At 48.1% G+C, this 18723-nt stretch overlaps 1 protein-coding gene across 2 annotated transcripts in view; it reads left to right on the top strand.

Moving 5' to 3' along the window:
• The window catches only part of CIMIP7 (ciliary microtubule inner protein 7), a 76169-nt gene extending 58083 nt beyond the window's left edge, over positions 1-18086 (top strand). For both annotated transcript variants that reach the window (XM_088473279.1, XM_088473280.1), the window contains 2 exons: positions 10620-10697; positions 17416-18086. In XM_088473279.1, the coding sequence (XP_088329405.1) occupies positions 10620-10697; positions 17416-17853 (516 nt within the window). In that variant the 3' untranslated portion in view covers positions 17854-18086. The remainder of the gene's footprint in view (positions 1-10619; positions 10698-17415) is intronic.
• The last annotated feature ends 637 nt before the right edge of the window (positions 18087-18723 follow it).

Raw genomic sequence — 18723 nt, 5'->3', positions numbered from 1 at the left:
AGCACCCACAGTCCACTTGCTGATATGCAAATTGAAGATGTCACTGTTGAAGTACAACAGGATGAGGATACTGGTGTAGCTGGCGCTGAGGAGGAAGTTGGCGAGGAGGATTCTGATGGTGATGTGGTTTGTTTAAATCAGGCTCCGGGGGAGACAGTTGTTGTCCGTGGGATGAAAAAGCCCATCACGGTCATGCCTGGGCAGAAGACCAAACATTCCACCTCTTTGGTCTGGCAATATTTCTATCCAAATCCGGACAACAACTGTCTTGCCATATGTACCATATGTAAAGGTGAAATAAGTAGGGGTAGGGACGTCAACCACCTAGGAACATCCTCCCTTATACGGCACCTGCAGCGCGTTCATAAAAAGTTACTGTCAAGTTCAGAAACTTTGGCTCAGACCGTAAGCAGTCCAGGGACACCTAAATCCCGTTGTCCTGTTGTATCCAAGCGCCTGCAAACCACACCGTCAACTCCCTCCTCGTCAATTTCCTCCTTAGTCAGGATCGGAAGTAGTCCTGCAGGCCATATCACTGGCATGACTGACTCTCCTATCCGGGATTCCTCCGGAGGATCCTGCATTGCTACGCCTACTGCTGCCGCTGCTGCTGTTGCTGCTGCTGCTGGGAGTCGTTCATCATCCCAGAGAGGAAGTAGGAACACCACTACTTTTACTAAACAATTGACCCTCCAACAGTCCTTAGCGAGGAGGATGAAGTACGACAGCAGTCATCCTGAAGCAAAACGTATAACTGAGGCCTTGACTGCTATGTTGGTGTTAGACGTGCGTCCGGTATCCGCCATTAGTGCAGTGGGATTTAGACAATTGATGGAGGTAGTGTGTCCCCGGTTCCAAATCCCGTCTAGATTCCACTTCACTAGGCAGGCGATACCGAGACTGTACAGAAACGTCAGAAAAAGTGTCCTCAGTGTCCTGAAAAATGCCGTTGTACACAATGTCCACTTAACCACGGACATGTGGACAAGTGGAACAGGGCAGACTAAGGACTATATGACTGTGACAGCCCACTGGGTAGATGTATCACCTTACGCAGCAACAGCAGCAGCGTCACCAGTAGCAGCATCTCAGAAACGCCAGCTCGTTACAAGGCAGGCTACGCTGTGTATCACCGGTTTCAGTAAGAGGCACACCGCCGACAACCTCTTAGAGAAACTGAGGGAAATCATCGCCCAGTGGCTTACCCCACTTAGACTCTCCTGGGGATTTGTGATATCTGACAACGCCACCAATATTGTGCGGGCATTACATCTGGGCAAATTCCAGCACGTCCCATGTTTTGCTCACACAATAAACTTGGTGGTGCAGAATTTTCTGAAAAGCGACAGGGGCGTGCAGGAGACGCTTTGGGTGGCCCGAAAAATTTCTGGCCACTTTCGCCATTCAGCGACTGCGTGCCGAAGACTGGAGCGCCAGCAAACACTCTTGAACCTGCCCCGCCATCACCTGAAGCAAGAGGTTGTGACGCGGTGGAACTCAACCCTCTATATGCTTCAGAGGATGGAGGAGCAGCAAAAGGCCATACAAGCCTATACATCCACCTATGACATAGGCAAAGGAGGGGGTATGCACCTGACTCAAGCGCAGTGGAGAATGATTTCCGTGTTGTGCAAGGTTCTTCAGCCCTTCGAACTTGCCACACGTGAAGTCAGTTCAGACACTGCCAGCTTGAGTCAGGTCATTCCCCTCATCAGGCTTTTGCAGAAGCAGCTGGAGAAAGTGAAGGAGGAGCTAAGACGGAGCGATTCCGCTCGGCATGTGGGACTTGTGGATGAAGCCCTTCATTCGCTTTGCCAGGATTCCAGGGTGGTCAATCTGTTGAAATCAGACCACTACATTTTGGCCACCGTGCTCGATCCTAGGTTTAAAGCCTATGTGGTGTCTCTCTTTCCGGCCGACACAAGCCTGCAGAGGTGCAAAGACCTGCTGGTGAACACACTGTCAGCTGAAGTGGAACGTGACACGTCAACGGCTCCTTCTTCATTTTCTCCCGCAACTGGGGCTGCCAGGAAAAAACTTAGGTATCCTAAGCAACCCGCTGGCGGTGATGCAGGGCAGGCAGGACCAAGTTTGGACATCTGGTCCGGACTGAAGGACCTGGCAACAATTTCTGACATGTCTACTGTCACTGCATATGATACTGTCACCATTGACAGAATGGTGGAGGATTACATCGGTGACAGCATCCAAGTAGGCATGTCAGACAGTCCATACCTGTACTGGCAGGAAAAAGAGGCAATTTGGAGGCCCCTGTACAAACTGGCTCTATTTTACCTGAGTTGCCCCCCCTCCAGTGTGTACTCCGAAAGAGTGTTTAGTGCAGCCGGGAACCTTGTCAGCGAAAGGCGTAGGAGGTTGCTTCCACAGAATGTGGAGAAGATGATGTTCATCAAAATGAATTATCAGCTCTTCCAGGGAGACCAGCCTCCAGAAGGTACAGAGGGACCTGTGGTGGTGGATTCAAGTGGGGACGAGTTAATACTTTGTGAGGATGAGGATGTACACACTGAAGAGGGTGAGGAATCGGTGGATGAGGAGGATGAGGATGACATCTTGCCTCCGTAGAGCCAGTTTGTGCAGGGACACATTAATTGCCAGCTTGTTTTGTGGGGGCCCAAACGAACCAATCATTTCAGCCACAGTTGTGTGGCAGACCCTGGCGCTGAAATGATTGATTTGTTAAAGTGTGCATGTCCTGTTTATACAACATAAGGGTGGGTGGGAGGGCCCAAGGACAATTCCATCTTGCACCTCTTTTTTTCTTTGCATTATGTACAGTTTGGGGCCTAGTTTTTCTTACTGCCATCCTGCCTGCCACTGCAGTGTCACTCCTAGATGGGTCACGTGTTTGTGCCGCCCACTCGTGTCGCTTAGCATAGTCATCCAGCTACCTCGGTGCAACCTTTTGGACATAAAAACACTATTGTGAGGTGTGAGGTGTTCAGAATAGACTGGAAATGAGTGGAAATTAAGGTTATTGAGGTTAATAATAGCATAGGAGCAGAAAAACCTACAAATTCTGTGATTTTAGCTGTTTTTATGCTTTTTTTCAAAAAAATACAGATCCAAAACACAAAACCCAGAACCCAAAACACGGAAGGGTGGTTTTGGCAAAACCAATCCAGATCCAAAACACGAAGAAAGATCCAGATCCAAAACCAAAACACAAAACACGAAAAGTGGCCGGTGCACACCCCTAGTCAAGACCATCGCGGCCATCAAACTACACGCTCGTATAGGCTGTGGGTGGTGACCCACAGCTATACGAGTGTCCAGGAGGACGCTCCATTTTTTAGGAGGGCGGCCCTCATTCAGAGCGTGCGCTCTGCTCAGAGCGTACGGCTCTGAATGAGGGCCAGTATTTTTTGGTGAAAATAAATACTCCTCTCAAATTTGGGGTACTTGAAAATGGGTGCTAGCATTTTTTTGTGTCTCTAAGGTGAACTTTTAAAAAAAAGGCGAAAAACCACCCTCATACATGCACCTGCAATCCCAAAAACACTTGGGACCTCATTCAGACCCGCTCGCAAGCGGGTCGATGGTAGGGCACTGCGCACGCGCCGCGCGCAAACAAGCCCCGTAGCGAGTGAGAAATTCACTTGCTCCGGGGCTGGCTACAAACGGGGCAGCTGTCGATGTTGATCGATAGCTCGCCCCGTTTTGTAGGCGGGGAGGGGGAGGTGGCTGGACAAACGGAGGCGTTCCTGAAGGATGTCAGTAGGGAGCTTCCTGCTCTATTTGAGCTGGAAGCTCACTGGGGCTTGCGGCAGATGAGACCCTACCACAAGGGTCTCATCGCAATCACGATGGTCGCGATAATCGCGACCATCACCTGGCCACTCGCAAAAGCTGTGGGTGGTCACCCGCAGCTTAGCGAGCGGCCAGGAGGCTGGTTTAAAAAAAAAAAAGCAGCCTCCCTCATCCAGAGCAAGGGTCCTTGGTCCCTCCTTACAGCACCCCAAGAACCCTATTTCACTAGTTTTTATAGTGGTCCCCCCATTTATTACTTTTTCGCGCCAAAAATTACGTGTCTTTTTTGGGGTGTTCTGAGGTAATTTTTTTTTTATTTATTTTGGGCTGATTTGTCCTTTGGGGGTTCTGATTAGTTTCCCCACGTTTGCACCCCAAAATAAAGATTTTGCACTTTTTTTCACCTCCTATTCAATGGAGATACTTTTTTGCCTATTACAATGCATTGAATTTCCGCTTAGGCGAAATCGTCCTGGAATTGAATATGGAGATACTTTGAAAACAGGCGAAAGGCAAAATCGGCATAAAATTTTCTCCAGACAGCACTTTTTCGTGTCTAATTGAATCCGTCCCTAAGGTGTCTATGTGCAAAGCCTTTCGGAGAGATAAAGTACCAACCAATCAGCTCCTAACTGTCATTTTTCAAACACAGGGGCCTATTCATCAACACTAAAGTAACAGTTTTAAGGAAATTTTTCCTTAATTACCAAGTATTCATTAACACACTTAGGGCCTGATTCAGAGCCGTTCGCTATTTGCGCTCGCTCGTTCAAAAACAAGGGGTGGCTATTCAAATGATCAGTTCGCAAATTGCAGTCTGTTCCCACCTCTAAGTTTGAATGAGCGAGCAAAACATACGCTCGTTTATTTGTTAAAAACGCCCCCTGGCCGCACGCACCATACGTCATGTCCGCTATTTATTAGATTAATCGAGTACATCGACCAGCGTATGAACTGCTCGCTATTCTTGTGGTTGGTTTTTGCTACCACAAACTTGCGAGCAGTTCTGGCTAGAAAATAACCCAGTGACGTGGTCAATGATGCTGCTGTATTAATTATGCACACCCATAAAACGCCCGTTTTGACCTTTAAGCACGCCTGCGTTCGGATCTCCACTCCCCATTTTCAAGCACCTTCCCCTGTTACCACCCACATACGCCTCATTCTGTCACTCAAAATAGCAGGCATTCGCTATATTGCGAGCACATGAATTTCGGCCGCACTGACTGGTTCGCGCATGCGTATAACGATCCGTACGCATGCGCAGATGTGCGAACATCGCTCGGAACGAGCGTACTGCCGCTAGCGAGTGGCTCTGAATGAGGGCCTTAATACAGGAGATATCACTTCTGTTTTAAATTCCACACTCCCCATACATTATTAGTACATTAGTATGGGTGGGGATGAAGAAATTACAGTAGGCTATTCATCAAATTCCGAAAATGATGTATTTTCGGAATTTGATGGTGTTACTATACGCCAAGTTTAGATGGCGTACTGCCCCTGTAAGGCTGTAGAATCGGCATGTACTTAGCTGGTTCAGCTGGGCAGGTCTTCATCCGGCTCCCTCCATCGCTCTGTCCTCCGGCTCCAGCTGCACAGTGTGTTCTCCCTGCGGCTGCTGCGGGCAGTGTCTCCCCTCTGTGTGTTCCCCGGAGACACTTGTAAGTGCTTTTTCCATTAACTGTTTATTTACTATAAACCAGTGGCGGAACTCCCGGAGACAGTGGAGTCAGTTGCCGCCGGGCTCCATTGTCCCCGGGAGCTGCATGGAGAAGGAGCGCCGCTGATCGGCGCTCCACCTCCATTGGCGTAACTACGGAGGGTGCAAGGGGTGCGGTCGCACCCCCTGCACCCTCCATTTGCCGGGCGCCCGCTGAGTGTGTTACCAGCGGGCGCCCGGCTCCTATTCAAACCCCCGGCGGCTGCCGGAGGACGGAGCTCCCTCCGTCTTCCGGGTCCCACAGTGTACTATGGGAGTGACGTCATAACGGCAGCAGCACTGGAGCGGGGATAAAGGTAAGTGTGTGTTTGTTTGTTTGTTTTTTTTGTGTGTGCGCGCACGCGGTGGGGGCCATCACTACTGGGGGCAACTACAGGGTGCTCACTACTGGGGGCAACTACAGGGTGCTCACTACTGGGGGCAACTACAGGGGCCTCACTACTGGGGGCAAATACAGGGGCCTCTACTGGGGGTAACTACAGGGGCCTACTACTGGGGGCAACTACAGGGGCTCACTACTGGGGGCAACTACAGGGTGCTCACTACTGGGGGCAACTACAGGGGCTCACTACTGGGGGCAACTACAGGGTGCTCACTACTGGGGGTAACTACAGGGGCCAACTACAGGGGCCTACTACTGGGGGCAACTACAGGGGCTCACTACTGGGGGCAACTACAGGGTGCTCACTACTGGGGGCAACTACAGGGGCCTCACTACTGGGGGCAACTACAGGGGCCTCACTACTGGGGGCAACTACAGGGGCCTCACTACTGGGGGCAACTACAGGGGCCTCACTACTGGGGGCAACTACAGGGTGCTCACTACTGGGGGCAACTACAGGGGCTCACTACTGGGGGCAACTACAGGGTGCTCACTTCTGGGGGCAGCTACAGGGGCCTCACTACTGGGGGCAACTAGAGGGTGCTCACTACTGGGGGCAACTACAGGGGCATCACTACTGGGGGTAACTACAGGGGCCTCACTACTGGGGGCAACTACAGGGGCCTCACTACTGGGGGCAACTACAGGGGGCTCACTACTGGGGGCAACTACAGGGGGCTCACTACTGGGGGCAACTACAGGGGCCTCACTACTGGGGGCAACTACAGGGGGCTCACTACTGGGGGCAACTACAGGGGGCTCACTACTGGGGGCAACTACAGGGGCCTCACTACTGGGGGCAACTACAGGGGGCTCACTACTGGGGACAACTACAGGGATCTCACTACTGGGGGCAACTACAGGGGCCTCACTACTGGGGGAAACTACGGGGGCCTCACTACTGGGGCAACTACAGGGGCCTCACTACTGGGGGCAACTACAGGGGGCTCACTACTGGGGGCAACTACCGGAGGCTCACTACTGGAGGTACTGCATAGGGGGACCATTACTGGGGAGCACTACATAGGCGGGCACTGCATGGGGGTCCACTACTTGGGGCATTATATAAAAGGAACTGCATAAGGGGGGCAGCGGCAGCTGGGGCTGGCATAGGTGCTGGGGGGTGGTACATATAGTTTGGGGGGGCACCAACATTTATCTTGCCTCCGGACATCTGGGATGAAGTTACGCCACTGCTATAAACAGTTAAATAAAGAGCACTTACAAGTGCCACCGGGCAACACACAAAGGGGAGACATTGCCCGACAGCAGCCGCATGCAGCTGTGGGCAGAACATTCCCTGCGTCACAGCTTTAAACTGCTCCTGTTACACGGCACAGAGCCGCGGCCGGCGGGGAGATGCGGTGTCTGCACCGGCCACGGCTCCATGCTGTGTAACAGGTGCAGTTTGGAGCACTGAGCCACGGCCGGTGCAAACCCAGCATCTCCCCACCGGCCGTGTCCACAATACTCACAAGTTGCAACAGATAGGTAACAGCTGGGCGGGGGTTGGCGGATCGCGGCTGCTTCCTTCTAACCGGCAGTGGCTGCAGCTCCAGCCGGGCAGGCCTGTATAGGAAGGGGGGGTGGGTGCGGGGACATAACCTGGATGGAGTGTGCACCGGGGGAGAGCTGGACACGCAGAGCTGATGGAGACGGAGGACAGCAGAGGATTAGGCAGGGAAAAGATTCTACTTTCTGAGAAGCTGTCAACGCAAAAATGACAGCTTTTCGGAATAGATAGTTATGGGGAGGAGGAATGAAGAATTCCTCTGGTAATTAGGTAGAACTCCATGCGAGTTCTAAACATAATTACCTCCAGAGAATTTTTAGTAATGATGAATAGGCCCCACAGCCTGTAATATGTCAGGAGCTGATTGGTTGGTACTTTATCTCTCCAAGGCTTAGTACATCTGCCCCTGTGTATATTGTATCCCTTCTTGTAATCAGACTTCGCTTAACTGTATTTGGCAAAATAAATAAAACACGTCTGTTATTGCAAAAACAATTCCTTTGAAGGAAACTGCAGCTAAAAGCTGTGTAAAGTATTTAAACTAATATAAAACACTGGCATGTACTGTATACTATCTTATATATTAGGATACACACACATGGCTGTTAAATGTCTGGTGAAGGGTATGTGCCAGGTGACCTTGCATTATAAATTAACCTATCTCAATATTGCACTTTGAGATACGTTAAACTCGCAGGCGCTAAAAGCTATTATTCCCATAGAACTCCGGTGGGTTTTACACAGTGTTAACGGCTGTGACTGCTGCAGGGGATGTAGATATTGACGCAGCATTAAGTAAGCGCTACTCATAAATCCCGATTGCACAGGACCATTCTCTTACAATATATTTTGGAGCACTTGCATCAGAGACTGTTTGCAAGGATTCACTGACACACATCGGGGCTGATTTTAGCTCGCACGCTCACACGCAGTGTCTGAAGTTGCCGGCAGCCGCAGAAGACTGACTTAGGGGCTCATCTTGCAAACAGATGACAGTTGGGAGCTGATTGGCTGGAGTACTATTTATCACACGTAACGAGTTTTATCACTTGTTTTGAATGATAAAACTCGTTGATAAATGAGGCCCATACTACCTTATGCTGATGCAATAATCCGCAGGACCAGCGCCATTACTAGAGGTGCGCAAGCGGTGCCATCGCACAGGGCCTTCAGTAGCTAAAACGCATTGTATATTTAAACGCACGGGATTGACGCAGAAAGTCTAAATATAAATAGGTGAGATGAAAAGGAAATGACTAAGAATGACTCATTTTGCTTTGTGATATTTTCCTATATTTAATTGCAGAATGTGTAATATGTTTTTTTTTGGTTCCGAGTATATTACATATTCCACATTTTAAATCAGTGCCGCCGTGGAACGTCAGAATTAAGCCTGAATATTTTAACTCAGTGTTTCGCATATGAAAGTTCAATTTAAGGCTGCGCATCTCGTCTAAGCAGACCCGGAGATTATATTCCAAGGCTGGGAAGAGCATTTAATTGAAAACTATAAAATGCATTTACTTGTGAGATGCTTAAAAAGAGGGCAAACACATTTTGTTCTGGTATCAGAGCCTGCTGCTTATATATTTTATTATATTAAGATGCTTTTTTATAGTTGAATGAAAACACACACACGCATGCCCACACATACACACACGCATGCCCACACATACACACACGCATGCCCACACATACACACACGCATGCCCACACATACACACATGCCCACACATACACACACTCATGCCCACACATACACACACGCATGCCCACACATACACACACGCATGCCCACACATACACATGCGCACACACACATATTTCTATGGAACGCAGTTAATTGATCGATGGCCGGGTTGCCAACTGCGGAATCCCGATCAGCGTGGGAAGACCGGCGACGTAATCCCGACATGGCTGGAGATGCTGACGCCGGAATCCCAACAGCCGGCATCCCGATCGTAAGTACAGTGGGGCTGAGTAGCTATTAGCCGCGGGGAACGGGGGGTGGGGTCTTAGGTTTAGGTGCCCTGTTCGGTTTTAGGATTAGGCTGCGGGAGGGGGGAGGTTAGGGTTAGGCTCCAGACAGGGGGAGTTTGGGTTAGGACCACTGGGGGGAGGGTTAGGTTTAGGTGTCCTGGGGGGTATAAGGGTTAGGCTGCGGGAGGGGGAGGTTAGGGTTAGGCTACAGACAGGGGGAGTTTGGGTTAGGACCACTGGGGGGAGGTTAGGGTGAGGCACTAAGGGGGGAGGGTTAGGTTTAGGCCCTTACCGGGAGGGTTAGTGTTAGGGACGGTTAGTGTTAGGGTGCAGGAGAGTTAGGGGGTAAATAGGACAGAAGAACACTACTTACCTTTCCCCTGTCGGGATTATAGCTATCGGGATGCAGTTGTCAGTGTATTGACAGCCGGCATTCTACACGTCGGTATAACATACCCAACCCATTTCTATATACTGTCATTTTCCATTAAGTGGACAATCGGCCTGATTGTACACAGAATGACTGCAGGAACTGAGATGCCGGATGCATGTTTCTTGCATACAGGATCGCAAACGCAGGACGTGACGCGCTCACGACCCACCTTCGTTCTTGGCCGCCACCCCCACTGTACATCCTGTGTGGTATCTCGGGCAAAAGAAGAATCACTCAAGCGAGGTGCCCGGGGCATTCATTCTTCTGCCCTTTCACCCCCTCTAGTCATTGGCCACGCCTCACTGGCAGCTGGCCACACCCACTTTGGTAGTTGGCCATGCCCCTTCAGCTTTGAGACCGCTCACACACTCTTTGATTGGCTCCTACCGTTGCATTTCCCAGGTGGTAGTACCCCATGACCCAAACCGACAGTGATCGGCGATATTCCTACAGGGACGTCTCATTCCCTGTACATTGCCTGACAATACTTACTCTAGCATCAAAAAAAGTGACTGTCCTCTAAAACCTCATTCTACTCTACATTACTTATGCACAGATGAAGCCTGCAGATAATAATTATAATAATAATGTCTAACCTTACCAAACCTCTGTGGTTGGTGCACACAGTAAGCTAATGTCATTTGTGTAATGAATGCTTTGGAGGTAATCATATAAAGAGGAGTTATCATGTGGAGATAATATGTGGCGAGTAATGTTTCCATTTTAATATAATAACCTACGTATAATTGTAACTGGACTCTTGGTCCCCAACGGATGCAAGGAATAAATTCAGCATTATTTTAATTTTATCTTTCAGGAAAGTCCAACAAAACATATATTTTCCAAGTACGAAAACCGCCATGTATTCCCAAACTCTGTCTCTTCTTTTGAAAATGTAAGTACTAACATTACTACGGCTGCGTTTGTGTCTCTACAGTGCTGGGTTTATGCAAGACAAGTAGACTTGCCCATTACTGCTGGGTACATACCTGGGCGACATATCCGCTGACCCAGGGATCTGCAGACCGAGCAGCAGATTGGTAAAACAATACACACTTACCAATCTGCCGCTGGATGTGTCTGTTTGCCCGCCCAGTTGAGATGTCAGTCACCCGCGGGTCCCTGCAGCAAGTGTATGGACGGACAGCGGGTCGCCTGTACACATGGCCAGACGTGCCGCTGAATCTGCAAGATATATCGGCATCGGGTGTGCGGCAGGATAGAAATGCTATGTCTGTGAATGAGGTCGTTCACAGACATATCGTCTGTACGCACTTGCCTATGCACTATGCGATATGTTGCCCATCGAGCTGATTGAACGACATATCGCGCAGTGTGTACCCAGCCTTAAGCTAGGTACACACCTTTGTGATTACTCTTTCGATGCAATGGTTTGATCGACTTCACTCCCAATCGGAAGTACCGATCACAGTGCCGATACGCGTGTACAAACCTGTACAATGATACTTGCGACCTTCAACCCCGACTGCCAGAATATCATAAGAAAAAAATTTGGTACCACCCACAAAGCAGGCGCTGCAGGTGGTGTGGAATCGCAAGAACGGTTGGAAGAGCAGTCGAAGGTGCGTACACACATCTCACCCGGTCAAATTGGATAAATATTAAACAGCACATAACATGCAATCCTGTGATGCGACCAGTTTTATTCTGACGAAACATGACGGAAGGTGCGTACACGCTCTTGCGAATATCGCTTGAACGGGTCAAAATCGAAATAAAGACCCGACGATAGTATAGGTGTGTACCCAGCATAACACACCAAGAAATGGAAACACAATGCAACATTTTATCTTTTTTTTTTTTTTTTTGCTGTACACATTATGGGAATTGGGACGCACTGAGTTTAATAGGATTCATTTTCAAGCTGTTGGTTGTCCACGTTTTGTCCGCCCGGGGTGCCCGTCTGTGACAGATGTTGGCATGTGACCACTGCTGTAATGTAATTTCCTGCCAATCACAGATGCCAAAGGGTAATTACAGCTGCGCCCACCAAAAGCAAGGTCAATAGACGGAAGTAAACAATAACGGCAACATTTATAGAGAGATGACCCTATAATATCTCTAGCACCTGCCTGATCCAGCAGGAAGATGGTAATTGGAGGTTTGGGGTCTCTTTAGGATCTATTTAATTGTCAATATAAACGTGTATAAGAATGAAACAACATGGTTTGAAATGTTTTGTTTCACCAAAGAATATGGTGCCTTGTACTGTCCATAGCTCCGAACATTAGAACTTGAGGCTCAGATTATTGTCTTTATACGATGAGTATATAATCGTCCATGTCCTGTTTCCCACTTCGATAACAATAATTTAACAATTGCAATTTACATATGATTACCTCCCAGGAGCTTGTTAGGAGACTCCATTAAAAAAAAAACGATTTATTTAGCATTTTATAACAGATAATAACATTCAGAAACTTGTACAGAGAGATCAGAGATTGAAACAGTAGCACAGGACAGTTCAGCAGTAGATTGCGTGCTCAGGGTACAGATGTTAATGAGCTTTCCTTTAGAATTGCATATCAACCGATATTAGTTGACAAAACAAATTAGACATGAATTGCGGAGTTTATGGGTCAGTGGGCTGTTGTTTGGTAGCTGTTAACCAAGTGAGGGGAGATTAGTGAGGAGTGGGTGTTGAAAAAGGGAGAATGGTGAGAAGAGGGGAGCTATAGCACCGGGAGGGACAGAGGGCCTGATTCAGGTTGGATCGCAACTGCTATTACGCACGCCATTGCCCGATTGTTGTGTTCTACGCATGCATATGTATCGCGGTGCAAGAAGCAGCCACTGCGATCGGAACTGCGATCGCGGTGACTACGCAGACCCATCGCAGAGTGACTGACAAGAAGTTACGTTTGTGGGAGGTGACGGGGGTTGGTCGGCGAAATGCAGGCATGCCAGGGCATTTGAACGCCGTTGTAGGGGCATGCATAAATTATCCACCGTGATGCCTTACGCAGCCTGAGCTATCACTGCGTACCAGAAGGTTAGCAATTTCTGAGTAAGGTCTGACCTTGTGCAAGTGTGCGTGGGGCTCAGATTATACACGATGTTACCGATGTTTTCACATTCTTGCAAAGTATTACGGATGTGCGTAAGGTAAGGTGGGCGTCCTTATGTAGTGCTGCGATGGCATAGCGATCGCAGTTGATTAGCATATCATCGCAGTCAGACTGCGTGCGTAATCGCAGCCGCGATCGCAGTTATTATTATTATCATTTATTTATATGGCACCATAAGTGTTCCGCAGCGCCTTACATAGTACATAAACAAGTAACCAGCGACTTACAGTACAATACAATGCAGGGCACGGACATGGATAATAAACATAGCTATATATTAGCGACCTTTACACCCACATATGTAGCCGAGTGTTAGTTGCCCTAGTGGGGAGGAAGAGATAAATGAAAATACAGCAGGGAGAAGCACAAGAGGGTAGAGGGCCCTGCTCAAAAGAGCTTACATTCGCTAGTTGCGATCCAACCTGAATCAGGCCCAGAGAGCGAGGGTGTAAGGAGGGAGAGAGCCGGAGGACTGACTTATGGCTGAGGACGACCAAGTGAGGAGTGTTGGGTCACCTGGTAGGGGAACAGTATTGTGAGAGTACCCGGGGCCCCATAATGGTGTGGTACAAACGCAGATATTGGAGGCCGTGGTCAGACGAAGACACTGTACCTGCCACTGATGGTGGTGTATAAGGAGGCACCTATCAGTATTACAGCGTACACAGGAGCTAAAGGTGGGCGTCTCAGTCCTTTCACATTGGCCGTACAAATTGTACACCTGGGAAAGCGTGTGTAGCTGCATTTACATAGTCACAGGTCTACCTTAAATATATATATGGTAGAACCCACACAAAGATCAAGACGCCATTTTTAATATCATATAATGTTTATACAGTATATGTATTTTGAATAAAAGTAACAATAATATAACAATAAAAGTGCAACTATACACCCACATTAATATTATCTAGTAATACCGTGTTTCCCCGATATAAGACACTGTCTTATTATTTTTTGGGGTCAAAAAAACACCATAAGGCTTATTTTCGGGGTAGGTCTTATTTTAATTAACATTGACAACAGTGCCCCTTATGCACCCCCCCCCCCTTGCAGGCCCCCTTGAAGAAGTGCCCCTTATGCAGCCCCCCCCTGTAGCAGTGTCCCTTATGCAGCCTTCCTTATTGCAGTGCAAGCCCCCCTGTAATTGATCCCCCACCCACCAGTACAGTACGGTACTTACCTGACTCGCTGCCGTCCGAGATGTCCCTCTCACTTGCGCGCTGACTGGATCTAACATGATCCAGCAGGCGCGGCCGCACAGGATCCTCAGCGCGCGGGTGACATCATGACGTCACCCGCGCACTGCATGACTGGGAACGCTGGCCTCTGAAGCGTTCCCAGCTCAAAATGGGATTTCGGTAGGTCTTATTTTCGGGGTAGGGCTTATTTTGGACCGGGTTACAAAAGTAAGGGTAGGGCTTTTTTTCGGGGTAGGTCTTATTATCGGGGAAACACGGTAGCAGCATGAATATTAGCAGCAGCCCCCTGGGATCTAATGTGCTATAGTAAGACATCCATAGAGTCCAGACCTGAACCATCGATAATCAGCTTTGAAAAGTACAATTCTGTGTATATACAAATTTATACTAGATTATTAACGTGGGTGTATTGTTGTGTTTTTATTGTTATATTATTGTTACTTTTATTCAAAATACATATATAAACATGACATGATATTAACCACTTGCCTGGCATGGTCGTATCAGATACGACCATACCAGACTGGGCTTTCCTTGACAGAAAAGCTCTGAGGGCGGCTGCTGGAAAATCATTTTCTAGCAGCCGCCAATCACAGAGGGATCTCCTGGTCCCTCTGGACACTTTGGGCCTGATTCAGACCCACTCGCAAGCGGCTGTCCGCTCGCAAGTGGGTCGATGTTGTGCAACTCGCTCGTTGTGTCTGATCAAAGGGGGCGTGCTGTTGATGTTGATTGACAGCACGCCCCCTTTGGTGGGCGTGCCGGGGGCGTGCCTCCCTGACGCCTACCAAGGGAACGCCTACCGTCAGAAGCCGGCCCCACTGACATCACTAGTGATGTCAGTGGGAGTGATTTTGGCTCTGATAGAGCCAAAATCACTCCGGGCCTTGCGGTTGAAAAACTCAACCGCAGGCTCCGGCTCGCAGTGGCGATGGTCGCGATGGTCAAGACCATCGCGGCCATCAAACTGCACGCTCGTATAGGCTGTGGGTGGTGACCCACAGCTATACGAGCGTCCAGGAGGACGCTCCATAATTATGGAGGTCGGCCCTCATTCAGAGCGTGCGCTCTGCTCAGAGCGTCCGGCTCTGAATGAGGGCCTTTGTCCCTCCCTGTGGGCTGATCACTGCTAGCCAGCCCAGCGCCAGCGCACCCACCCCCGACAACAGCCCAGCGGCTGTCGAGAGGACAGGGCAGAGAAGGCAGCGCTGATAGAGCTGTCCTTGTCTCCCTCCTCCGGATAGCAGCAGCCCAGCGGCTGCTGACAGGGCAGAGAAGACAGCGATGAGAGCCCTGTCCTTCTCCTCCTAGCAGCAGCCTCTGGGCAGAGAAGGTAGTGCTATCAGCACTGTCCTTCCCTCTCTACACCCCTGCTATCAGCACTGTCCTTCCCTCTCTACACCCCTGCTATCAGCACTGTCCTTCCCTCTCTACACCCCTGCTATCAGCACTGTCCTTCCCTCTCTACACCCCTGCTATCAGCACTGTCCTTCCCTCTCTACACCCCTGCTATCAGCACTGTCCTTCCCTCTCTACACCCCTGCTATCAGCACTGTCCTTCCCTCTCTACACCCCTGCTATCAGCACTGTCCTTCCCTCTCTACACCCCTGCCATCAGCAGCTTCTCCCCTATTTATGCAAGCCCCACCCCCACGTATAAACAGCAGAGCCCTGGCCATTATATTATATATTATATATATGTATATATGTGTGTATATATATATATATATATATATATATATATATATATATATACTGTATTGTAAGACATCAAATGAAGGTCCCTGCACACAGGAGGGACACTTGTGATGAGTACTCTTATTGATGATGCCATGTAGTTGCTATATATTCTTCCTTTGATGTTCTACAAGTCCCTCTGAGCCATGACTTTTCTATGGATATGCACATTATATGGATATACATTTTTTCTGATGGGTAAAACACTTTTTTTATGTGCTGACTCTCTCTTTTCTATACCAAGTAACATGTTATGTGCCTGCACTCCAATATTTTACACTTTATGGTGTGTGCTGCTGGTCTCATTTGTAACGCTATATATATATATATATATATATATATATATATATATATATATATATATATACGGACACACGTATATAGATGGCAGCCCCCAACCGATGTTAAGGAAACATCGGCAGCTGTGGTGTAAATCGATGTTTCTATCGATGGCCATCATTACTATATACCATAAAAATTGCCATTTTTATGGTATACAGTGGTTAAAAAAATATTATTTTTTTTACAAAATCGTGTTGGATAAGTTCTAAAAAGCTGTTCCTCACCTAATTCAATCATAAAAAAAAAACTACAATTTCGGAGCAGTGTTTGGAAAAAGAATGTGGTTAGAAATGGCGTCTTGAGCTTTGTGTGGGTTCTACCATATCCCTATTATACTTTTATATACTCCTATTTTTCAGATACATAATATCAATTAGCGCAAAACCCGTCTCTGTTTCTAGTATCCAGTGACCATTCTGTGGCCATAGTATTTGAGCTCACACAAGCTCGTATTTGTTTTGCTGCTTTTCCTAGACGTAGTGATATATAACTTTAATTTTTTTTATTAGCGCCTGCTTAGTGTTTTTTTTTTGCCCTATTGTTAAATATATACACACACAGATTGATCTGAGCTAGAATGTAATCGCGCCAGCAATATTTGCAGAGTATATTTACCCTTTACAATTCCTCTTGGCAACCCCAATAAAACATTATCTGTCCCCAGGGGAGGCACCATGTTGGGTTCCCTTAGCGCTAGTCACTGAATCTATTTGCTCCATGATTTAAATATTGTCCCCGTCATCGCCTAATTAGGCTTGTTTGTGTTTGAACTCTAAACGATGTATTTAATTCTATGGATGTGAGCGGCAGTTCCTATCTCTAGTATAACAAGCGAACTCCTGCCGCTCACTGCATTCCCTGTAAGTACTTATTTTCCTGACTTCTCACAGCTCCAGAGCAGCCAATTATCTCTATAATCCTAGTGATCACGCATCGCTTTACTTTGCATTACACGTGGAAAAGCCAGAACAGAATCAGCTTTTACAGGCACCGTTTGCATCCAGGGACTGTGGGGGGAGGGGGAGGGTTTTTTTTTTTTGCAATCCTGAAAAGAGGCGTGATGATTTTGAGCAAGGGGATAATTAAGGAGTTGTTGATGAGGATGAGAAGCTTCATTAAAAATATTAGAGGAGAATATAATCACGGTAAGGGTTTTCTTCTAGTACGGTAAAGGCGGCACATTTACAGTAAATGGGAAGTCAATGGAATGTTCTGAGGTAAAAGTTGTTCTGTCTTCATTAAGGGACTCGGGAAGAAAAAAATTCTGGAGAACAGGGAATCCCACAACTTTACCACCTGGATCCCCCTGCAGGAGGAAATGAAGAGGCAGAGGCCCATCCTCAGCACTTATCGAACCGACTTCTGGGCACAGCAGGATAAGGTGGGGAAGGTCCCTCAGCTGCTGGTTCCCAGGCTGAATCGGGCAACGACAGCCTCGTGCTCTGGACTGACGACCTACCGGCACATGTTGAGAAGCCAGGCGAACCTCCCAGCCTCCCAGAAGCCATCTACCACCGTCATCCCAATGATCTGTAACAGCAACAGGGAAGGTTCAACCAGCCTTTTACTGCAGAGAGCTAAGTCTGCCCCGTACCAGCGACTGACCGTGTCCGACTGTCTCATCTGGCGCACTCCAGGCAGCACCCAACAAGAAAGCTTGCACAGCAATGAGACAACATAATACACTTTAAATGTGTTTTTCATTCTGAAACTCTCTTGAATGACCAAGTACATTGAAACAGCAAAGTAAATGTTTGTCCAGCTTAATAATCTTTGTGTTTTTTAGTCATGATTCGCCATAATTCTGAGAGTAGTTTCTTCTATTATATGTTATTTGTATGCATGTAAAATACAGGCCTCATTTATACAGTACCATGTGTGTGGTGAGAGATGGGGGTCTATTTACTAAACCTTGGATGAAGATAAAGTGGACGGAGATAAAGTACCAGCCAATTAGCTCCTAACTGTCATTTTTCAAACAGCCTGTGACATGGCAGATAGGAGCAGATTGGCTGGTACTTTATCTCCCTTCACTTTATCTCCACCCAAGACTTAGTAAATAGACCCCATAATCTGATCAATCACTGATATTCCCGACCAGGTAATTCCCAAGTGCAGGGTGGTCTATATGGGATGCAAGATACGCAGCATTTAAGGGGCCTGGTTTTGAGGGGGCCCCGGCACTGCCCGATCGCCCCCACCTACAAGGACCCCTTCCTTCCCCATAGTGTTCATTTTGCTGTAAAGTTACAGTACTACCTACTGTACAAAAAAGATTTCCTTGATGGGCCAATACATCCCTGATCAAAACTGAGGAGGGTGGACTTTAGAGGATAGAGGGCAGGGCCGTTGAGAGATCAATGGGACTCGGGTACTGGAATGGATGTTGCCAAATCCGAGAGATGTGACACCCCCCCACAAAAAATAAAAATAAAAGTATATTTGGCCCCATCAACAGCTGGCCTGGGCCTATACAACATGCGGGCCCAGGTAATCAGTACCCGCCCCTCTCAGGTCCCCTAGTTGCAGGTAGACCAATAACAAGCTGCAT

Source organism: Taudactylus pleione, unplaced genomic scaffold, assembly GCF_031769625.1.
Source record: "Taudactylus pleione unplaced genomic scaffold, aTauple2 ptg000133l, whole genome shotgun sequence".
NCBI classification, from domain to species: domain Eukaryota; kingdom Metazoa; phylum Chordata; class Amphibia; order Anura; family Myobatrachidae; genus Taudactylus; species Taudactylus pleione.
The sequence above is the reverse complement of the archived record's forward strand: the minus strand, read 5'-3'. Positions and strand labels throughout refer to the sequence as shown.